We start from the raw sequence: 25,111 nt of genomic DNA, 5'->3' as shown, positions 1-25,111 counted from the left end.
GGAGCTGTTTATACAAGTGTGTTCTCCTCCTGGTGATCTCTGTTCCACCTGAGAAGACAGCTGCAGTCTGACATTTATTCTTTAGACACAGGAGGCTGGTGGGTGAGATGCAAAGTTTGTCCCATGGGAGGATCAGACAGGAAGCAGATACTAGAACCCTCTACAGACTCTGCTCCTCTCAGGGAGGACACAGTGCTGAGTCGTCATAGCAACACAGGCACCAATGCCCAGCCCTTGGGAGTTTGGAGGGTAGCACAGATGGCATGCAGGACCCTGAAGGGGGCACATGGGGCCCATCACTGCTGGCACAGAGCCTGACACAGGGAGGGTATAGCCGCCCGTGCATGGCGACAAGTGACTGGCATTTTCCATTTACCATAGATCCCTGTTTCTGATATCTAAGGGGGCTGCGCTATCTCCTCTGCTAACACCCTCCGTCCACCTTCTCAGAGGAAAACCTACACAAGCAAACAATGATAAAAATAATAACAATGCATTTACATCACCAATCTACTTGCTGAATTTTTGTTTTGTTTTGTTTTTTGAGCACCATGTTGCCCATGCTGTGGTGCAGTGGCAGGATCTCAGCTCACAGCAGGAAGCCTCGACCTTCCAGGCTTGAGCAATCCTCCAATCTCAGCCTCCTTAGTAGCTGGGACTATAGGCACAGGCCACCGTGCCTGGCTAATTTTAATTATTTTTAATTAAATAATTTTAGTTACATTTAAATTTAATAATTTTCACTGGAGATTAGATCTCACTATGTTGCCCTGGGTGGTACTGAACTCCTGGGATCAAGAGATCCTACCACCTTTACCTCGTAAAGTAGTTGGGATTACAGGTGTGAGCCACTGCATCTGGCCTGAATTTTTTTTATTTGATGTCCTCAGATAAGAAAATGTTTTACCAATTTTTTTTTTGAGACAGAATCTTGCTGTGTTGCCCAGGCTGGAGTGCAGTGGCATAATCTCGGCTCACTGCAAAGTGTGCCTCCCAGGTTCAAGCGATTCACCTGCCTCAGCCTCCCAAGTAGCTGGGATTACAGGCGCTCACCATCACACCCGGCTAATTTTTGTATTTTTAATAGAGATGGGGTTTCACCAGGTTCGACAGGCTGGTCTCAAACTCCTGACCTCAGGTGATCTGTCCGCCTAGGCCTCCCAAAGTGCTGGGATTCACAGGCCTGAGCCACCGCACCTGGCCTGTTGTACCATTTGTTCAAATTTTCTTTTATATAATTTACTAAATTTACTAGTTATTTTCTAATAGATAAATTCAATGTTTATTTTTGTCTACTGAGACCAAAAAATAAGGATTTTGAACTCTTTGTAATACATTTTATTTCATTAGTTGCGAATTTGGCAATTCTAAAATTCATTCTAATAAATTTTCAGTACAATGTATTTTATTCTTGGTAGATATTCATAGCATTCAAAACTTTTAAAATAAATGAATTCTGTCTTTATAATATTCATATCCATTTTTATTGCCTCTGTTATTGAATTGGCAGAAATTCCAGGTTAAAATCTTGCACAATAGCTGTATCTGTAGCCATCATGTAGGATCCCAGATTAAAATGCAAACAATCCTAGTAGTTTTCCTTTAGAAGTAATGATTTCCTCTAGTCTAAAAATACACAATCTGTAAGAAATTACAGAAGTATATTTCATTTCTTACTTTCTACGTTATTTTCATTAAGGTAAGAAAGATAATTAAACTTAATGGGAAGCCTCATAAGCATTTATTAGGAAAATCATGTGTGTATTTCAATTTGAATCTTTTGCAATGAGAAAGAAGCCGACAAAATGATCTTAAGAAATCCCCATCTCCCACCCTCTCAACTGATCCCACCTTTATCTCTCTGGGTCACCATGAGGTGTCTTCTCCACTGATCCTCATGTTTGAGCTCCAACACCTTCTAAGTAACCTTGACCCTCTCCTTCCAGGATTCTTCCAGGGCACTGACAAATCAAAGGCCAGTGTCTTTTTTTTTTTTTTTTTTTTGAGACAGACTTTCACTCTTGTTGCCCAGGCTGGGGTGCAGTGGCACAATCTCGGCTCACTGCAACCTCTGCCTCCCGGGTTCAAGCGATTCTCGTTCCTCAGCTCTCCAAGTAGCTGGGATTACAGGAGCCCGCCACAGTGCCTGACTAATTTTTTGTATTTTTAGTAGAGATGGAGTTTCATCATGTTGGCCAAGCTGGTCTTGAACTCCTGACCTCAGGTGATCCACCCGCCTCGGCCTCCCAAAGTAGGCCAGTGTCTTAATTGTGTGATAAGTACACGGGGTAGTTGTCTTCTTTGTCCTCGTAAACTGTCATGGATTTCTCCTGACCTGGATAATAAACCGCACATTTGCAATCTCAACACAGCCATGAGACCAGGGAGTCAGGACTAAAAACTCAGGTGCCAGACACAGGTAGGGCTGGTTGGTTTCTTTTCACAGGGCTTCCTGTGAAGGACAGTCTTGAAATTTGCCCTCAGGTGTGTTAGATCCCCCACAGCACCTCCTTTATCACACTGAGAGGTTCTCTGAGGTGACCCCAGAACCCAGGTAAGTAGAGGCAGCTCCTGGGTCTAGGGTGGCCAGGAGACAGACTCAGGGGAGGGGAGCAGGGAGGGAGCCTGAGGTCGGCTCAGCAAAGCTCAGCCGTGCAGTCACAGGTCATCCCCAGGAGGCTCCAAGTCTTTGTCACCGCTCAGTCCTCCTCATCTTGCCAGCGTCATGTTAAGAGACACTGTTCAGGACAAGTATATATATGTTCTGAGTGGATCTCAGTGGAACTGTGATCCGCTGGGATAATCTGTGATAAGATGTAGAGGATGGGGAAGGCTGATCCCTATGTCTTACAAAGATCCTAAGAACCAGAGCTGCAGGTAGGTCAGCTCAGTGAGAGGGAGAAGAGATTCTGGAGCCAATCCTACAGGAGATGGTCTCTAATAACAGAAATATTCATATGAGCTACTAAATGTACCCTAAGAAAACTTATGGTCTTGGAAATTCCTAAAGGGGCTTATGTCTTTTTTTTTTTTTTGGTAGTGATGGAATCTCACTATGTGGAAGAAGATGGTCTCAAACTCTTGGCCTCAAGCAATCCTCGTGCCTCAGCCTCCCAAATTATTAGTTATTATAGGCATGAGTCACCACACCTGGCACCTAAGAACGTATGTTTTTGGAAATTCCTCCCATCTCTGTCTGCAGAAATAAAGTTATAAATTTGTCCATGGCTTGAGATTTTAAGTCTGTTTCTGAGCATTCTGGAGGTTTTGAATGGGAATTTAGGAGAGTGGGGTCATGGAATATTACCTGAGATCATTTTAAACAGAGATTCCCCAGGAATAATTTCATAATAATAAAAGTAGGCTCTTCCCAAATATTAATGCTAACAAAAATCTCATGTACATCTTGTTAAATACAAATTACTAGGCACCAACACAAATTTCTGATTCAGTAGGTCTAGGTTGGAGAATTGCATTTTTAACAAGGCACTTGGCAAGGCCCTTACTTCAGTAATAAATGAAATACTAAATTGGTCTCCACGGACAAATTAATGAATGAGCATATGTCAGTTGATTCTCTTTGAATAAGAAGAGTCTTCCTGGAGCACAGGCGTCTCTGTGACTCACCGTGAGTTTACATATTCACGGAAGCGTCACACTGGGGAGATGGACACACCTTGGGAGAGACTGGATAAGGCACCTGGCAGTGAACCCTTGCACAGGACACTGGGGCAAGGAGGTTCCCAGCTCATGGTGTTGACATTCCCACCCTCTCACCTTCTCTCTTGCTTCTAAGGGCTGAATCTTTCTGAGTATGTAAAGAGGTTTTAGTTGCACCTCCTCATGGGTTTAAATCACTGTGGAATTGCCACTACCCATGTACAGCACACAGTAATGATCAGAGTCATCATCTACTGAGTCCCCGTGATGGTGAGGGCAGCTTTGTTCCCAAGGATGGAGCCAGAGAAGCGACCAGGGACCCCAGAAGGGCAGGTGTTTGGGCTGCAGATGAGCATGTGTGGAGCCTGGCCTGGGGTCCGCTGGTACCAGCTGGGGTAGTGACTGGTAGAGACTGAGCCAGAGCTCAGGGCACAGGTGAGTGTGACCGTCCCTCCAGGAGACCCTGAGAGTGATGGCTCCTGGGTCACCACAGACTGAGAATCCACCCCTAAAACCAACAAGAGAGACAGAGTTATGGTCATGGGGATAAGGGTAACCTGGATCCTGCTTTGTGTGGTCCCTCCAGGGATGCAGAGTCCCTTTCCCTGACCTGACCCATAAGCAAGGAGCCCAAGGAGAAGCATCATGCAGGCCATGGTGGGGACAGTCACGTGGGCTAGGCTTCTCCGCTGGGGTTTGTTGTCCTCAGGGCCTTTTCATGGCTCTACAGACCCAACAGGGGAAAAAGTTATTTATGCAAATCAGCTTCCCCTCCCTTCCTGCAGCAGTTTTCACCCTGCTGTCCCCTAAGAGAGACCTTGAGAGAGGCAGATGCTGAGACCTCACACAGACCCACGACCACACAGGGCTGAGACACTGAGGAATGAGTGTTGATGCCTCTCCCCAAATCAGCTCTTCCAAGCCCTTGGTGACCTCAATCCAACTTTCCTTCTCTGGAAAGCTCAAGGGCTGAAGGAGGGAGATGGGTGTTTTCTCCTTCCTGCCACATAATCTTGTTTATGGCAAATCTAACCCCATCCTTGGGAGCATTTTCTTCCCTCCCCAGTGAAATGATTGCTGCTTTCTTTGGGAGTGAGTAGCAGGGCCTCCTTCCTCCAGCAGAGGGCACACTGGGAATCCACAGAGCTGTGTCTGGGGTGGGCTCTCTAACCACGTCCCAAAGCAGGGTCTGACTGTCCCGGGCGTTGTCTTCAGTAACCTCAGTGTGGGGCCCAGGGCTGAGAGGACCTAGGCACGGAGCAGCACTGCCAGGCTGGGGGTGGACTCTCTCACGCACTAAGAAGCCATCAATGGTAAGGAGGACCTCCAGCAGAATTGCTGGAGAAAGATGATAAATTTACCATTATATTATGGGATTTATCCCAACATCAAAAATAGCAAACTAGGAAAACACGCATCACATAACCGGAAATAGAAATGGCACTGTGTGTGAACAAGTTAGTGTGAGCATCACGGAGCAGCTTAAAACACCTGATGCCATGAATCCCTCAGCAGTTCCTCCATCAGCAGAGTTTTCTTTCTTAAAATGAGTGTCGGAGAGAAGGGATAAATTGGTGTCACACAGGATTTTTATGTTAGAACTATTCTGTAGGGCACATAATGGTGGATACGAGACACTATGCCTTTCTCAGAACTCTCAGAGTGCATAACGCAAAGCTGAAGCCTAATGTAGGTTACAGATTTTAGTTAATAACTATTATTATTTGTCAATAATAATTATTATTTGTCAATAATAATTATTATTATTTGTCAATAATTATTATTATTATTTGTCAATTATAATAATTATTATTTGTCAATAATAATTATTATTTGTCAATAATTATTATTATTTGTCAATTATAATAATTATTATTTGTCAATTATAACAAACATACCACACCAATGCAAGATGTTAACAATAAGAGAAACTGGGTGACCACAGTCTAAGAATGCTTAGAAACTATGTGTGCTCTCTGCTGAATTTCTGCAAGCTTAAAACTTCTCTAAAAATAGTCTATTAATTAAAAAGATTGAGTGTTCACTTTTCCACCAATTATAAAAATTACCATGAAATCAAATGGTCTTTCTTTGACAATATTTGCAGAGTCAAATTCAGTTGAATTTTGCCTTGAAAGAGGGTTTCCTTTTAAAAAAACATATTAAATCCATTAATGTGCACACACACAGACACACACAGTCACACATACACATATACACACACAGAGACACACATGCACATATACACAGATACGCACACACACACACATGCCCAGGCACACAGACACGTACACACACATATAGACAGATATGCACCATCACACATACACATGTGCACACATGTAGAGTCACACAAGCACACATACACAGATGCACACTCACACACGTCCTCACATGATTCCAAAACAGAGCAATGTCCTGCATGTGTCCAGTCAGGCTTCCTCCCACAGCACAATAGGGTCAGTGGGGAAGCCCCTTTGCTTCTTCCTCTCAGTCCACCAAAGCACTGTTGGGTGCAGGGGCCATGGCCATGCTTACAAGAACCCCACAGGCCAGCCAGGTGCGGTGGCTCATGCCTGTAATCCCAGCACTTTGGGAGGCTTAGGCAGGCAGATCATCTGAGGTCAGGAGTTCGAAACCAGCCTGGCCAACATGATGAAACCCCGTCTCTAATTTAAAAAAAAAAGTACAAAAATTAGTCAGGCATGGTGATGGGTGCCTGTAATCCCAGCTACTTGGGAGGCTGAGGCAGGAGAATAGCTTGAACCCAGGAGGCGGAGGTTGCAGTGAGCTGAGATTGCACCACTGCACTCCAGCCTGGGTGACAGAGCGAGACTCTGTCTCAAAAAAAAAAAAAAAAGGAACCCCACAGGCCAAAGCTGAACGGGCTCAGGAGGTGGTACTATGGAACCATCTGAAAGACACGCTGGGTCAGGAATGTTGAGCCCGCCTCTATTTTCACCACAGAAAACAGGAGTCATGTGTGCACAGCCTCCTAAATGGGCCAATGGTCCTCAATCTTGCATGTCTCAAGATAATCTGTGGAGCTTCATAAATGTATAGCTCCTTGGGTGAAAATTCTGATTCAGGAGGTCAGGTGAGGTATAGATTTCCATAGTACAGAAAATAAAAGTTCCTCAGATGGTTCTGATGTTGAGCCAAGATGTATAAATCACTAAAATAAGCCATTGGAAAACATGATTGATTGTAAGGATATGGGTATGGATAAGGATTTAGGAGATGCCCTGAGGTCCTCTCTCTTCCAGAACCTTATTCTTTTCTTCATAGGCATGTGCCATGCTTGGTAATTTCACATTAACTTGTTTTGTGTCTGTCTCCCTCACTAGAATGTCAGCTTCTTAAGGGCAGGCACTATGGCTGCTGTATTCACACCAATACTCCTGGTACCAGTATCTGGGAAGGCCTAGTGCTCAATAAATATTCACTGAATGAACGACAAGGAGCTGACTTTATGTACTTTTCATTGTCTTATATTTCAGATAGTGACTATATTTTTTTTTCTGTAAAAAATACAAGCATCCAAGTACGGTGGGAAAATCTACAAACACTATCACACACACAGAGACAAGAGCACACATACAGCAGTGACTGATGAAAGCTTAGGTGAGCTCTTAGTTCTCAAGGCTGTAGACTGAGGGAAGGGAGAGGAAGCAGGCTGGGGGCGTGTGTGTGCAACCCTTTTCCTCACTGAGTTGCAGGTAAGGGCATTGTGAGGCCAGCACCTCCAGCCTGGAACACTGATCCAGGACCCCCTAGTGTCTGAGGCTTGAGGCCCCACCCTGTCTTCTCAGGACTCTAAGCACATCTATTTCCAGGTATTTTCAGCTGCCACAGCCAGGAGGAACGGAATTGTTCCCCTCCCTTTCTGAGGCTGACTTTTAAAGCACTGGACTTGTGGATTCCAAGGCTCTCCCTGAAACACCAGTTCTGAGTGGATTTAAGAGGGTGGGGAGGGGAAGGGATCCTCCCCAACTAAATTTCACAGCTGCCCTCCTCATGCAATACAGGCCACGGCCTGCAGATGGGCAACAGTGATGGAGAGAAGCAGGGGTAGTACAGAATGAATTTGTGAAGATATGCACACACATGCACACACACACACATTTGCACATGCATGCACATGCACACATACCCCACTGCAAGAGAAAGGAATGTGACCCGTGGGCTGGTCTCTGGGCTGGGAGGCCCTGAGGCTGAGCCTATGGGAATCAGTCAGGAGGTTCTGCTGTTGCTCAGGCTTCTGCCTAGAAGCACCTTCTGCAAGATTGATGCTCCCCAGAGACTGGGGAAGAATCAGTAACTACCTCCTCCCCTGGCTGCCTGAGAACGCCCAGGGCTTGTTATAGAATCTAACTGGGGTCCACTCGCCCAGTGCAGTAAAACCAGATATCTAAACTGAGGGTTTTGCAGTGAGTAGAAAGGAAGGCATTTATTGCAGGGCACCAAGCAAGGAGAATCTGGCGGGCTCCTGCTTAAAATCTGAACTCCCCGGTGGCTTGCAGATAAGGGTTTTTAAAACTAGTAGTACATTTCAGGAAAGCAGAAGCTACAGGCAAAATCACAAATCAATACACAGAAGTTACATGTTGTTTTTGGCCCCAAAGGGTGGGATATCTTGAAGTAGGGGCTTACAGGTCATAGGTAGATTCAAAGATCTTCTGATTTGCAGTTGACTAAAATAGAGAAGCTTTGTTTAAACATTTGGGGTCAGTAGAAGAATGTTAACTGGTTATGAGGAATGACTTTCTCTAAACCCCTTGGGAAGAAACTTAGAACCAAAAATGGTTTAAAGTTTAGTCTTCACTTCCCCTTTATCTGGGGGAATATGTCAGTGGATCCTTTCTGTGGGGTCCTCAGTGGGGATCCAAGCCTCTGAAAGACAACTCAGGGACATAAGCTAAGAGATTATCATTGGTTTCTGTAGGGAAAGCTAATATCTCTGGAACTCTAACCTCTTTAGCTATTGTTTTAGCCTACTGTTGTCTTCTTAACAAGTCACTTATTTACTTCTTGGGGATTGCGAAGTGCCTGGAATTGCCCTCAGAGGAACTCAGGATTTTCCTTTATTTCTGTGCTTGGGGTCTGCAGGCCCCTTAAAAAGGGGGTTCTTGCTTTCTCTCACATCCCTTACCCCAGGTTAACATAGTCAAGAATCTGAGAAAAAGGCAATGAAAACAAAACCTCTGTGTGTCTCACTTGGGAAGAATCAACTGTGCAGCTCCAGAAGTCACAGCTGCTCTCGGGTGAGCCTCCTTCCTAAGCTCTCTCCCAGGGCTGCTCCAGGGCAGCTGTCCCCATCCAGAGGACTAGAATCCCACCCCATGAGACACACCAAGCCACTTGCTAATTCCTTGGGAGGTCTTGCATTTCCCCCGCAGGCCTCATCTCTGGAAACTCTCCCCTTATCCCACTCTATCTCAAAGTGCCCTCTGCCCCAACCACGTGGCCAGTTGCTCTTCCTCTATACTGGATCCACTGAAGTCTCAATGAACTGCTCCTTTGCCCACACACCTCTCACTTCTGCTGTCACACTGAGCCCCCTCTAGGGCCCCCTGTGTGGCTGTGAATATTCCACCAGACTGAGTCTGGTTGAAGTCCACTGTGAGATTCTGCCCCTTCTCCCTGAGCCTGGCTCAGCAATGGCTGCATGGCAGACACCATCTATCCACCCATCAGAAAGGGGTCCTGATCCAGATACCAAGAGAGGGTTCTTGGATCTTGCACAAGAAAGAATTCAGGGAGAGTCCACAGAGTAACGTGAAAGCAAGTTTATTAAGAAAGTAAAGGAATGAAAGAATGGCTACTCCATAGGCAGAGCAGGGCATTTCCAAAAGCAAGAGGAGGAACATGCCCACCTTAGGTACAATGCTTGTTTATGTACAAGAGAGCAAAGCAAAAAAAATCATGGGGGAGATGTGCTCCACTACAAGGGCTCATGACAAAACAGTGTTCATCTTGTGTAACTACCGTCTTCCATAAGAATCTGCATTTTTATCTTTAAAGCAAAATATTCTTAAACTAAGAACTAAGAGGGCTCTTGTTCTTAAGATACTGGGACATCAGGACATTTCCTGAGTCTGTTAAGTCCTGCATCTGTTTAGTAAGTATTATTAATCTGTTCCCTTAACTACAAACATCTTGTGACTAAGAATACCTAACCCCTTGAGAATGCACCCCAGCAGGTCTCAGCCTCATTTTACCCAGCCCATATTCAAGATGGAGTCACTCTGGTTCCAACATCTCTGACAAATCAACCCCCAACCCTCAGCTGCTTCCTCCCCAGTTCCCAGAGCTCAAGGAGAAGCACAGGGGATTAATCCCCTCACACCATTGGGTCTTCCCTCCACACAATCTTCCTATAGTCTCAGAACAAGTTAGTTTATTAAAGGACTCAGAGATCCACATCCTAGGTGGTTCCGTTTACAGCCTGATAACTATAAAGTAAAACTTTAAGCCTTCCAATTGACTGATGGACCCTCCTCTTGGCCAAGGGCATTCCAAAGTTAACCAGAAAAACGAGTTCAGGCCATGATGGGAAGCTGGAGTTGAACATGGCTTATTATTATGCCTTCCTTCCTTTTGGAATTCAGGCACAGCTGACCAGCATGAACACTAACACAGAGACCTTAAGACTGATAGAACAGACTCTTTAAGTCTGATGAGAAACATTTACAATCCATTCTCTCTGAAGTCAGTTATCTGCAGGCTTCATCTGCATAAAACCTTGGTCTCCAAAACTCTTATCTTAACCTAGACATTCCTTTATTTTGATTCCAGGTCTTTAAATAATGACTTAACCAATGGCCAGTCAGAAAATCCTCAAATCCACCTATGACCTGGAAGTCACTCCCCACCTTTCCAGTTGTCCCACCTTTCCAGATAGAACCAATGCACATCTTACATGTACTGATTGATGTCTCAAGTTTCCCTAAAGTGTATAAAACCACACTGCAGGTTGGGCGCAGTGGCTCACACCTGTAATCTCAGCACTTTGGGAGGCCGAGGCAGGTGGATCACCTGAGGTCAGGAGTTCGAGATCAGCCTGGCCAACGTGGTGAAACCCGGTCTCTACTAAAAATACAAAACTTAGCTGGGCATGGTGGGCACCTGTAATCCCAGCTACTCGGGAGGCTGAGGTAGGAGAATCGCATGAATCCAGGAGGCAGAGGTTGCAGTGAGCTGAGATGACGCCATTGTACTCTAGCTTGGGTGACAAGAGTGAAACTCCATCTCAAAAAATAAAATAAAATAAAATACCACACTGCATCCCAACTACCTTGGGCGCTTTTTCTCAGGATCTCCTGGGGCTGTGTCACAGGCCATTGGTCACTCATATTTGGCTCAGAATAAACTCTTTAAATACTTTACAGAGCTTGACTCTTCTCATGGACAGGACTAAACTCTTTTTTTTCTTGCCCAAATTCCTATCTAAGGGACCTACAAACCATAACATCTAGTTAGGCAGATTTGGATTAATCTGGTACAATGTGACTTACTTTCCAACCTGACTCTGGTATAGCATCACATGACAGATAGCAGACCCTGAAGGAAATAAAAATATATAACCCCAAAATATATTTTTCCTGTATTTTGAAATGGCCCTGCAAACTGTTTTTGTGGGAAATTTGCATCTTTTAAGAATCTCCATTCATGCAGCCAGGCCTTCCCTTTCTAGGCCTTTCATGGATCTAGGAGAGAGCCCGACATATTTTAAGGTCTGAAAAGAGACGTTCACCATTTATCCTCTCTGAGAGATGCCACCTATGAGAGCCCTTTAGAAAAACTGGCCACATAAGCTGAATATGTCTTTTTTGGAAATTGGAAAATCTAATATCAAAAGGGATTAATCAGGTCAAAAAAACATAATTTAGAATTTGATTTTGAAAAGTTTGGCAAATATCAATTGTTTAAAACATTTGATATTATAAAATAAAATCCCAGGTCACTATAATTTGTTTATTTAGCCAAAATGATCATGCAGATTTCAAAAAGATAAAAACCTTTACTTACTGATAGAGGGGAGACTCAGCTTTCCAAGCAACAAGATACAATAAAGATAGCACAAGCCTATCTGAATCTGTCCTGTTTCACTCCATTTTTGTTTTAGTTCATTTAAAAGGCAAAATAACTTTTATTGTCTCTCAACATTTTTTTTTTTTTTTGAGATGGAGTCTCACTCTGTTGCCCAGGCTGGAGTACAGTGGCACGATCTTGGCTTACTGCGACTTCCACCACCCAGGTTCAAGCGATTCTCCTGCCTCAGCCTCCTGAGTAGCTGAGATTACAGGTGCCCACCACCATGCCCAGCTAATTCTTTTGTATTTTTAGTAGAGACGGGGTCTCACCATGTTGGCCAGGCTGGTCTTGACCTCCTGACCTCAGGTGATCCCCCTGCCTCGGCCTCCCAAAGTGCTGGGATTACAGGCATGAGCCACCACACCCGGCTGTCTCTCAATATTATACAGTAATCTTGTTCAAAAGAAAAAACAAATTCCACATTTGTGTTAGTGCCTCATTAATGCTAAAACTAATTTTAAATAAAATCTTATAAACAAACCTATTTGATTTTAATTGGTTTGACGATATGCTAAGATTTCCATAAACCTTTTATAACCCTTTATAATTTTATGTTAAAAAGCAGATTAATGTGCAAAAAAAAAAAAAACACTGTTATTCTGACATATGGGATCAGATTCTGGCCCTGAATCAGTGTGCTTTTATTTTAATACCCAATTTATGAAAAAACTGTATAATACCCTTTTATTTTTAGTCAACTTGCTGACACACAGAATTCTTTACAAGGTTAATTTTTCACAAACCTTCTACAACTTGCTTAAACCTTCAGTTTTTCCTATTTGTTTAACTTAAAACAATTATTAAACCATCCAAATTAAACAAAATTACTTTATTTTATTTTATTTTTTTGAGACGGAGTATCGCTCTGTTACCAGGCTGGAATGCAGTGGCCAATTTTGGATCACTGCAATCTCCACCTCCTAGGTTCAAGTGATTCTCCTGCCTCAGCCTCCCGAGTAGCTGGGATTATAGGCTCGCACCATCACACCCAGCTAATTTTTGTATTTTTAATAGAGATGGGGTTTCACCATGTTGGCCAGGATGGTCTCAATCTCCTGACCTCATGATCCACCTGCCTTGGCCTCCCAAAGTGCTGGGATTACAGGCGTGAGCCACCATGCCAGGCCTACTTTATTTTTAAAACCACATTCTCATGCCTTTTTTCCCAAGAACATATAATTTTTATTTTTTTAGTGTGAGCAATTGTAATTATGTACCAAGTGAAAAGCCTAGGATGCAGCACAGAACCGCAGATAGCCTGATGCTTTCCAGTATAGCCATGGGGCATGGCTAATTCCACACATCCTTAGGCCTTGTCTAGAATCTAATGGCTCTAAAGCAGGCCAGTGGAACAATTATCAAAAGTCACAGAAGGCTGGGTGTGGTAGCTCATGCCTGTAATCTCAGCACTTTGGGAGGCCGAAGCAGGCGGATAACCTGAGGTCAGGAGTTCAAGAGCAGCCTGGCCAACATGATGAAACCCTGCCTCTACCAACAATACAAAAATTAGCCGGGCGTGGTGGCGGGTGCCTGTAATCCCAGCTACTTGGGAGGCTGAGGCAGGAGAATCGCTTGAACCCAGCAGGCAGAGGTTGCAGTGAGCAGAGATCATTCCATTGCACTTCAGCCTGGGTGACAAGAGCAAAACTTCATCTCAAAAAAAAAAGTCATAAAAGCAGTTTCTGATCTTAAAGCATTTAGCAAACCTAATATGTGATCTGCCTAATTTTGACCAAATATCTAAATTTTGAAGAATGTTTTACCAGCAATTTTAAAATGTCTTTTCTTAAAAAAAAAAAAAAAAAAAAAAGCTTATGAGTCATGTGAACTAAAAGGCATTTTTAAAATTTTTCTGGCAAAATATTTAAGTGCTTTTTAAAAGCCAATTAATTATAGCTCTTTTATATATTTTGGTAGTGAAACATTACACACACAACACATATAGACAGACAGATGTAGATCTGGTAGGGTGATAAGGCTTTCTATTTGCCCGTTTTTAAGTTTTCCTTTTTAATTTTAAACCAACAGTCTCTTGATTATCTCTTCCCTTGCCCTAAACAACAGTCAGTCAGGCAGTTCCAAATATACATTTTTAAAGGAATAATTTTTGGTGAAAAAATGTTGTCAGTGAAAGTTTAGTCAAGATGGGCAAGAAAAGCAGACATACTGACACATGGAGATTTTCTTAAAGATGTAAATTTCTTAATTATTGGCTTTAGGGTGAAGCGTTTTCAGGAACAAAGCCAAGAAAACATGTAGTTTTTAGGGCCTAATAGGTGGGCACAGCTGGAAATCAAAACAGATCTCCACAGGTAAAAAAATCCCATTTTTATACCTTATCCTGGGTCATCCCAAAAAAGGAAACACCATGGATGAGACAGTGCAATGCTTTTACTGTGCATTTTTTTGCAAGGGCATTTCCGCAAGGCTGGTGGGCAACTCAAAACCAATTAGTCCAGTCAATAATTAGCCCACCTCCCATGGGAGTCTCACCTCTCAGTGGGATTGGGATGCTTCCATATCTTCCAAGTGGCCAAAAGCATGCTTTTCTTATACAAATATGCAAAGAGCAGAGCATTTCACCCTCGTAACTGCTACTAGCCATCCCCAAAGGTATATTTTCTAGCTTTCAATTATATGCTAAGGCTAAAAGTTTTTTCATAAGGCAATTTGTGATGCCCCCAAAAGTCAAAAGGTCATGTAACACAATGCAAAATAGATCAAAGACTTAGATTTTGAGAAGGATCTACCTGCTTACAATTTCTGGGTTTCCATGAGGAAAACAGAGGTTTTTCTCCAAATAGGGTCTGTGGTGCCTCCTCTGTGTTTCTCAGAGTCCCAGACTCTCAGAAATTTTTTTTTTTTTTTTTGAGACGGAGTCTTGCTCTGTCACCCAGGCTGAAGTGCAGTGGCACCATCTCCATTCACTACAAGCTCCACCTCCCAGGTTCATGCCATTCTCCCGCCTCAGCCTCCCGAGTAGCTGGGACTACAGGCACCCACCACCACGCCCAGATAATTTTTTGTGTTTTCAGTAGAGACAGGGTTTCATTGTGTTAGCCAGGATGGTCTCGATCTCCTGACCTCGTGATCCGCCTGCCTTGGCCTCCCAAAGTGCTAGGATTACAGGTGTGAGCCACCGTGCCTGGCCCAACTCTCAGAAATTACATAAGGTCCTTTCATACAGACATTAGGGTGGCAAGAAGACAGACTGGAGAAATAATATAGTCAACTTAGAAGAAAAACCAAAAGAAACCCACATTTTCTCCAAAAAACCCAAACTCCAAAAATAGAAAAATCTTTTAAATAAAAAGCCTTTTAAATATATATAGCTTGGGCCCTCTCCCTCTCCCCACGGTCTCCCTCTCCCGCTCTTTCCACGGTCTCCCTCTGATGCCGAACCGAAGCTGGACGGTACTGCTGCCATCTCAGCTCACTACAACCTCCCTGCCTGATTCTCCTGCCTCAGCCTGCCGAGTGCCTGCGATTGCAGGCGCGCGCCGCCACGCCTGACTGGTTTTCATATTTTTTTGGTGGAGACGGGGTTTCGCTGTGTTGGCCGGGCTGGTCTCCAGCTCCTAACCGCGAGTGATCTGCCAGCCTCCGCCTCCCGAGGTGCCGGGATTGCAGACGGAGTCTCGTTCACTCGGTGCTCAATGGTGCCCAGGCTGGAGTGCAGTGGCGTGATCTCGGCCCGCTACAACCACCTCCCAGCCGCCTGCCTTGGCTTCCCAAAGTGCCGAGATTGCAGCCTCTGCCCGGCTGCCGCCCCGTCTGGGAAGTGAGGAGCGTCTCCGCCTGGCCGCCCATCGTCCGGGATGTGAGGAGCCCCTCTGCCTGGCTGCCCAGTCTGGAAAGTGAGGAGCGTCTCTGCCCGGCCGCCATCCCATCTAGGAAACGAGGAGCGCCTCTTCCCGGCCGCCATCACATCTGGGAAGTGAGGAGCATCTCTGCCCGGCCGCCCATCGTCTGAGATGTGGGGAGCACCTCTGCCCTGCCGCCCCGTCCGGGATGTGAGGAGCGTCTCTGCCCGGCCGCCCCGTCTGAGAAGTAAGGAGACCCTCTGCCTGGCAACCGCCCCATCTGAGAAGTGAGGAGCCCCTCCGCCCAGCAGCTGCCCCGCCCGAGAAGTGAGGAGCCCCTCCGCCCAACAGCCACCCCGTCTGGGAAGTGATGAGCGTCTCCGCCCGGCAGCCACCTCGTCCGGGAGGGAGGTGGGGGGGGTCAGCCCCCCGCCTGGCCAGCCGCCCAGTCCGGGGAGGGAGGCGGGGGGGTCAGCCCCCCGCCCGGCCAGCCGCCCCATCCGGGAGGGAGGCGGGGGGGTCAGCCCCCCGCCTGGCCAGCCGCCCCGTCCGGGAGGGAGGTGGGGGGGTTAGCCCCCCGCCTGGCCGGCCACCCAGTCCGAGAGGTGAGGGGCGCCTCTGCCCAGCCGCCCCTACTGGGAAGTGAGGAGCCCCTCTGCCCGGCCAGCCGCTCCGTCCGGGAGGGAGGTGGGGGGGTCAGCCCCCCGCCCGGCCAGCCGCCCCGTCCGGAAGGGAGGTGGGGGGGTCAACCCCCCGCCTGGCCAGCCGCCCCGTCCGAGAGGGAGGTGGGGGGGTTAGCCCCCCGCCTGGCCAGCCGCCCCATCCGGGAGGTGAGGGGCACCTCTGCCCAGCGGCCCCTACTGGGAAGTGAGGAGCCCCTCTGCCCGGCCAGCCGCTCCGTCCAGGAGGGAGGTGGAGGGGTCAGCCCCCCGCCAGGCCAGCCGCCCCGTCCGGGAGGTGAGGGGCGCCTCTGCCCGGCCGCCCCTACTGGGAAGTGAGGAGCCCCTCAGCCCGGCCAGCCGCCCCGTCCGGGAGGGAGGTGGGGGGGTCAGCCCACCGCCCAGCCTGCCGCCCTGTCCGGGAGGGAGGTGGGGGGGTCAGCCCCGCGCCGGCCAGCCGCCCCGTCCGGGAGGGAGGTGGGGGTTCAGCCCCCCACCTGGCCAGCCACCCCATCCCGGAGGTGAGGGGCGCCTCTGCCTGGCCGCCCCTACTGGGAAGTGAGGAGCCCCTCTGCCCGGCCACCACCCCGTCTGGGAGGTGTACCCAGCAGCTCATTGAGAGCGGGCCATGATGACAGTGGTGGTTTTGTGGAATGGAAAGGGGGGAAAGGTGGGGAAAAGATTGAGAAATCGGATGGTTGCCGTGTCTGTGTAGAAAGAGGTAGACATGGGAGACTTTTCATTTTGTTCTGTACTAAGAAAAAATTCTTCTGCCTTGGGATCCTGTTGATCTGTGACCCTACCCCCAACCCTGTGCTCTCTGAAACATGTGCTGTATCCACTCAGGGTTGAATGGATTAAGGGCGGTGCAAGATGTGCTTTGTTAAACAGATGCTTGAAGGCAGCATGCTCGTTAAGAGCCATCACCACTCCCTAATCTCAAGTACCCAGGGACACAAACACTGCGGAAGGCCGCAGGGTCCTCTGCCTAGGAAAACCAGAGAACTTTGTTCACTTGTTTATCTGCTGACCTTCCCTCCACTATTGTCCTGTAACCCTGCCAAATCCCCCTCTGTGAGAAACACCCAAGAATGATCAATACAAAATAAAAAATAAAAATAAAAAAAATAAAAATTAAAAAATAAATAAATAAATATATATATATAGCTTGGATCTTCATTTTTAATTAAGTTGACTTTTAACCATAGAGCTCTTTTTTAAAAACATTATTTTAAATCTCTTAATACCAGACTCTATCCAGGACAAAGAGCTGAAACCTCTGGCTTTTAAGCATTTTTCTTCCCGCATAGGTATTTCCCCAGGTGAAACCAGTAAGCCTTAACTAAGGTTACAACTTAACCATGGACACATGTGTTGCCTCCAAAGAGCTGGTGAGTGATTTTTACTGTATCTAGAATCACCCCTAAGGTAGCTCGAAGAAAACTGAAGTCAGGAAATCCGACTTGGTTAATTAGGCTAATTGGCTTTGTGTTGCCCACCATCCTTGGGGAAATGCCCTTGCAATAAGTTGGCCATGGGAGGAAAAAGAATAAATAAATGGCAAAAGTCCCACAAGTATCAAACCAGAAATAACTCATTCCCTAAGCCAGGAATTGAACCCCAGCCACCACCATGGAAGACCAAAGCCTTAGCTACTCAGTTACAGCATGAGGTGAGTGCCATATTTGTTTTCCCAGGAGGAATCTAGAGTAGTCATTTTTGAGCTTGCAAAAGATGTAACCTTTCAAGGGAAAAGGAACAGATATAAATATGAGAAGCCTTAAAAGGAAACAGATTTTATAATTGTCAATATTTCTTGCAATTTTACTGAAAGCAAACCAATACTTACAAGAAACAACTCTTTAAATATAGGGAACCAAAATTTAGATAGACTATTATAAATAAATTTTCTTTCAGTTATGGCTAATTTAATTATAAAATTGTTAATAAATTCCCTTTTATGAATCTTATCATAACTTACACAGACCATCTATGACAGGTTTGGACTTTCTGATTTGTCCTGTATTTCCCTCTTTCCTAAATAATCAATCATTCTACTTTGGGACAAGAACATGCTATGTAAGATTCTTTCTCATATAAAATTTCTTTTCTTTATTACCTTCCTTACCAAAAATACATCTTCATATTCATAACTCTCTTCACATCTCTCTCCCCTACTTACTGTTTTTTTTCTTTTTTTCTACTTTCTTTCTATTACCTTCCTAAATCCACATTTAAAACCCCCACTTTAAATAACGTTTGAATTGGTCTAATTTTTTTTCAATAAGAGGATATCTTCTTTGGCACATTTTATATACAGAATTACATATGAATTTTCAGTAACCCTAAATTTTAGTGAACTTAAGTCACATTAACTTGAAAAATACTTATTTATTGAACTTATGAGTGCTCTTTTATTTATAAGCCAATTTGGTACTCCATACACACAATATATAACATAATAAATGTACATATACATAAACACATCTAGGCATGTATACACACACATAAACAAAGATGTGCCATTGTCTAACAAGGATCTCTACTAAACACAAAAGTTTTTCTCAGTGTAGCAAGAGCCCAGTTATTTTCCCCTGCAAATTCTCATCTCCTGTACCAAAGTGTTAATGTGACATTAAGCAAAGAAAACACTTTAGAGAAAATGATAACTTTAGGGTAGAATACAAAATGCAAGACCAAGATTCCCCTAGGAAAGGACTCTAATCCACAATCCTAGAAGGAATGCCAATGCCTAACATCCCAGAGCATCCAGGGGGTGGCCAACAGTTCCAAATGCTGAAAAAAACTGAGTACCCAGGTATCAGCCAATAAGAGTCCCCATCTAAAATGTTGACAAACCCCAGAGCATCCAGAGGGTGGTTATCAGTGAACCTCAGCACCTTTGCCTTCTCCCTTTCAGAACTTGAGATGGCCTATATGACCAGCAGCAAGGCAGTTTAATGATATTTAAGTCCATTTCCAGACAGGCTGCAAAACTTAACACATCTCTAAACAACGAAGTGGGAAAATAATTGTTTTTATAGTCTCATTAGTTTTCCTCTATCATAAAAAAACTCACTTCACACAGAAGGATTTTTCTTGAATGATGAATAGTTCAAATACGTCCCTCTATGGAGAAAACAACTTTAATGGTTACAGTCTATCGAGATCATTAATAATCAGTATTGTTGATTAATGAACTGAGGGTACAGAGGAAAGACAAATGGAATGAGATGTGATTAGGTTAAGCAGTCAAACTACACAAATGTTTAGGGCCAGAGTTAAAAAAAAAAAAAAAAAAGCAGAGGGGTGCAGAAAGGCCGGGATGTGGGGAGCACAGGAGACCAAACACATTTGGGACCACAGAATAAAGTGACCCTGGCATCCCAGGGTCAGCACAATGGGGGATCTATCAAAATAACAAAAGAAAAAAATTCAAACAATCAAGGAAAGTGCCCTGCCTCACATAGAGTAGAGACAACTGCCCAAACCAGAGACTACAAATGTAACAATGGAATAAACGTGCACATGCATTTCAGCACTAAAAGCAGAAAAGTAAAACAGCCGATCTTTACGAACTACAGAGGGAGGGTACAAGAGAAGGGGCAACCAGGTGGGTTACAAAAGATGTGGCCAGCCAGGCGGGCTCCTGTCCAGGGCACCAGATAATGGGAGACTGCAGTCAGGCTGCCACAACAGAGGTCTCATGGTTACTTCTCAAACTTTAAATAAACAGCATATGAAAGAACAGAGCAGCCAAAATTGAAGCGGAAAGAGAGGTAGGGAGTTGAATCTGGACAGAGGAGACCGACTCACCTGTCAGGTCCAAATGGTACTGATCGGTCTTAATTTGTGGTCCAGAGAGAGGTCTCCATCATCCCTTTAATGATCACCAGAAAAGATATCACAGGGTGAATCCCAAATTTGAAGTGCAGCCTTGGAGGTCACATGGGTTCTTGGCTTCACACAGAAGGAATTCAAAAGTGAGCTGACAGAGTAAAATGAAAGCAGGTTTATTAAGAAAGTAAAGAAATAACAGGGTGGCTACTCCATAGGCAGAGCAGCCTCAAGGGCTGATAGTTGGCTATTTTTATGGTTATTTCTTGATCATATGATAAATACGGGGTGGATTATTCATGAATTGTCCTGGAATTCCCAGGAAATTCCAACGCTGGGGAATTCCCAGAACTGAGGGTTCCTCCCACTTCCAGACCATATGGGGTAGCTTCTGGGCATTGCCACGGCATTTGTAAACTGTCATGGTGCTACTGGGAGTGTCTCTTAGCATGCTAATGTACTGTAATTAGTATATAATGAGCAGTGAGGACAGCCAGAGGTCACTTCCATTGCCATCTTGGTTTTGGCAGATTTTGGCCAGCTTCTTTACCTGTTTTATCAGCGAGGTCTTTGTGACCTGTATCTGGTGAAACCAGTCTTGCTAAACTCCTGTTTTACTGTGAGTTCTAAGATGTCAGGGTGTCAGCTCAAAGCCCCAGGCCAGGGTTTTCATGAGGCTAGGGGTGGATGACCCTAAGTAGGTCTGAGCTGAGACCTGCTCCACCTCCTACTTTTCCAAAATTTGCAAGCCATGCAATAATGCCTAGTATCCTGGTCTGTTTGGAAAATAAATAAATAAATAGAAGTAAAAACAAAAAGCAAAAGCTGCAAATGAAAGTCAGAACCCCAAGCTGAGCCATTTCCTGATTCTCCCAATAAAGGGGCTCTCATTCTGTCTCTCCCTGCTTTGATTGTTCAAACTGACATATTGACGCCCGCTTAAGAAGATTAAAAGAGGACAGAATGTGGGAGTCCCTGGGGGAGGTATCCAGGCACCTACTTCTTCTGCAGGGGCCTCTGTGGACTCTTTGCACTCAGATGCCTGGAGCTGCGGGGCTTTCTGACTCCAGGACCTGGATGCAGCAAGAACTGCCAACACCTTCCAGCTGCCTCAGGACTGGGGCTGACTTTTCTTGCCATGCAACTTTCTGAAGCCCTTTTCTTACCTGTCAGAAGGGACACAGCATCCTCCTTGGCATTGCCTTTGCGCCACTCGACCTGTCCAAGACTGTGTGGCCTGGAAAGCCTGGCCCCAGCAGCCTGAGCAGAGGGGTGCTCAGGGTGGGTCAGCAGGTGGTGGCCCTGGGTGTTGGTGATTATGATGATGCTGGGATGGTGATGATGGTGCTGGTGATGGTGCTGCACAGAAACCACTCTCTTGGTTTGCTGGGGACAGGGCAAGTCGGGGAGGAAGATATAGAACAGAGGTCAAGGTCCGTCCTCACTCTCTAGGCCTTCCCGCACCCCCACATCTTTCATATTTTGCTCTTAGACTTGGAACTCAGCCAACAGATAGACACAGAAGAATGGGGCTTTCATGCCACTCTCATGAGGATCATTTAGTCTGTGGGGGCCCTGAAAGCTTTCATGTGTTTATTTACTTTGCATTGGATTTTCCCCCCAAGCATTTCATTTTTGGTTACTATAAGAAATATACATCTTCATTTTTTGTTTGTTTGTTTTGTTTTTTTGAGATGGAGTCTCGCTCTGTCACCAGGCTGGAGTACAGTGGTGCAATCTCGGTTCACTGGAACCTCCACCTCCTGGGTTCAAGTGATTCTCCTGCCTCAGCCTCCCGAGTAGCTGGGACTATAGGCACACGCCACCATGCCCAGCTAATTTTCGTATTTTTAGTAGAGACGGGGTTTCACCATGTTGGCCAGGATGGTCTTGATCTCTTGACCTCATGATCCACCCGCCTCAGCCTCCCAAAGTGCTGGTTCATTTTTAAAATATAAGAAAATTTAGATAATCAAATGAAATAACATTTTTCCAATAAGCCCACTTCTCTCACCACTTTTATCATGTTGATACGTAGCTTTATAGAACATTTATTTCATATAAATTACCACCTTTTAAAGTATACACTAAATTACAGATACCGTGATGTAGGATTTTTTCTTTGCTTTTTAGTGGATAGAGATAAAGAAATGAAAGCTTGAAATGATCAGATGGAGATGGGATCTTCACCCCTGTTAATGGAAAAACAAACTCTGTAACATACTTTAACGGGGTTTATCTTGAGCCAATGTGAGTGACCATGGCCCAGGGTATAGTCTCAACAGATCCTGAGAAAATATGCCCAAGGCAGTTGGGTTATAGTTTGGGTTTATACATTTTAGGGTGACATGAATTGTAGGTAACATCATAAATCGAAATATGGAAAGTGACCATTGGTTCCATCTGAAAAGGTGAGATATCTTGAAGTGGGTGGCTTACAGGGTATAGGTGGATTTAAAGATTTTTCTAATTGGCAGTTGGTTGAGAGGCTTAAGCTTTGTCTAAAGACTTGATGTCAGTAGGAAGGAATGCTTGAGTTAAAGTGAGGGGGTTGTGGGGCCAAGGTTCTTGTTACATAGATGAAGTCTCATAGGTAGCAGCCACCAGAGAGGATAGATGGTGAGTCTCTTCTCAGATCTTAGAGGTGTCAGGGTCTCAGTTAATCTCTCCTAGATTTGGGAAAGGCCTAGAGAGGGAGGCCTGGCTGCATGAATGGAGATTCTCTACAGATGCAAATTTCTCCCACAAAAGACAGCTTTGCTGGACCATTTCAAAATATATTGAAGTATATTTTAGGGTAAAATATTTTTATTTCCTTCAGGTTCTGCCATCTGCCATGTGATGCTATACAAGAACCAGGTTGGAGTTTGGCATCTCATTGCCAAAAAACCTCTGTTCTGTCAGTCTCATGATCTCTATTTTAATGTTAATGCTGGCCAGTTGTGCCTAAACTCCAAAAGAGAGGGGGTGTAATGAGGTGTGTCCAACCTCTCTTCCCATAATGGCCAGGAATTCAGTTTTTCAAGTTCTCCTTGGCCCAGAGGGAGTAAGTTCAGTCAACTGGGGGGCTTAGGATTTTATTTTTGGTTGACACTCGATATAAGGGACTCCCCCAGTTTGCACAATGAGACCAAGGTGGGTTATACCTTGATGGGGAGGTGTGGTGGGCTTGGGTTACAGGGTGACCACTGACCTCAGCCACTGTCCATGCAACCTCAGTGCTGCAGGAAGAAGGTCCTTCAGTGAACAAGGTTGGAAAACATTTCATCTGAAATAGTGAGACATTAATACCTGCTTCTTAGTACTGCTGTGAGGAAGAAATGAGACAATGCCTGCAGAGAGTTCACTGCAGGCCCTATCACAGCATATCCACTCCATAAATAGTGTTTTCACTATTGCACTGTTGCTGTGAGTATTATTCTCACCAACATCTTCACTATCAGCAACACCATCACCATCAGCAACACCATCACTATCAACAACATCATAACAATCACCAGCATTATCACCATCACCAACACCATCATCATCACCATCCCCAGTATCAGCACCATCACCATCCCCAGCATCCTCACCAACCCCAGCATCATCATAATCACCAACACCATCACCATCACCAACATTATCACAACCCCAGCATCATCACCATCCACAGCATCATCACCATCACCAGCGTCATCACCATCCTCACCATCCTCAGCATCATCACCATCACCAGCATCAACACCATCACCAGCACCATCACCATCACCAACATCATCACCATCACCCATCACCAGCATCATCACCATCCCCAGCATCATCACCATCGCCAGCATCATCACCATCCCCAGCATCATCACCACCCCTAGCATCATCACCATCTTCAGCATCATCACCATCACCAACATCATCACCATCATGAGCATCATCACCATCACCAGCATCAACACCATCACCAGCACCATCACCATCACCAACATCATCACCATCACCATCACCCATCACCAGCATCATCACCATCCCCAGCATCATCACCATCACCAGCATCATCACCATCCCCGGCATCATCACCACCCCTAGCATCATCACCATCTTCAGCATCATCACCATCACAAACATCATCACCATCATGAGCATCATCACCATCACCAGCATCATCACCATCACCAGTGTCATCACCATCATCAGCATCATCACCATCACCAACACCATCACACCATCACCAATATCATCACCATTCCCAGCGTCATCACCATTACCAACATCGTCACCATCACCAACACCATCACCATCCCCAAGGTCATCATCACCAACATCATCACCATCACCATCCCCAGCATCATCACCATCCCCAGCATCATCACAATCCCTGGCATCATCACCATCCCTGGCATCATCACAATCCCTGCCATCATCACCATCACCGGCATCATCACCATCACCGGCATCATCACTATCACCAGCGTCATCACCATTATCATCCGCAGCATCATCACCATCCCCAGCATCATCACCATTACCAGCATCCTCACCATCCCCAGCATCATCACTGTCACCAGCATTATCACCATCCCCAGTATCATCACCATCTTCAGCCTCATCGCCATCTCCATCATCATCACCATCACCAGTATCATCACCATCACCATCCCCAGCATCATCACCATCCTCAGCATCATCACCATCCTCAGCCTCATCACCATCACCAGCATCATCACCATCACCATCCCCAGCATCATCACCATCCTCAGCATCATCACCATCCTCAGCCTCATCATCATCACCAGCATCATCACCACAACCAGCATCATCACCATCACCAACACCATCGCCATCCCCAGCATTATCACCACCCTCAGCATCTTCACCACCACCAGCATCATCACCATCACCAACATCATCATCATCACTAGAATCATCATTATTATTATCATAATAATATTACTGAGTCTAAAAAATGTCCTATAAGGCAGAGAAGGCATTATCATCCCCATTTTTAAGGTAAAAATTGAACCTCATCAAGTCTATTAGGAAATACTTGATTATTCCAATGTAACTTATTATGCAGAGTTG

The 25,111-nt window shown here is 45.3% G+C and overlaps 1 long non-coding RNA gene and 1 gene segment (V, D, J or C); both read right to left on the bottom strand.

The window, feature by feature from the left end:
* Window positions 1–3,911: 3,911 nt before the first annotated feature.
* On the bottom strand, window positions 3,912–4,316 carry LOC101153628 (immunoglobulin lambda variable 8-61-like). The segment is given in 2 exon segments: window positions 3,912–4,168; window positions 4,271–4,316. Coding segments are annotated over 2 exon segments (303 nt in total).
* A 17,047-nt stretch (window positions 4,317–21,363) lies between these two features.
* LOC129524307 (uncharacterized) lies at window positions 21,364–23,290 on the bottom strand. The gene is made up of 3 exons (XR_008668079.2): window positions 23,250–23,290; window positions 22,159–22,248; window positions 21,364–21,442 (listed from the first exon to the last, which is right to left on the bottom strand). It is a non-coding gene; the product is annotated as an uncharacterized lncRNA (long non-coding RNA).
* Window positions 23,291–25,111: the final 1,821 nt, after the last annotated feature.

Source organism: Gorilla gorilla, chromosome 7 (assembly GCF_029281585.2).
Source record: "Gorilla gorilla gorilla isolate KB3781 chromosome 7, NHGRI_mGorGor1-v2.1_pri, whole genome shotgun sequence".
NCBI lineage: Eukaryota > Metazoa > Chordata > Mammalia > Primates > Hominidae > Gorilla > Gorilla gorilla.
Note: the sequence above shows the minus strand (reverse complement) of the source record. Positions and strands in the feature narration are given on the sequence as shown.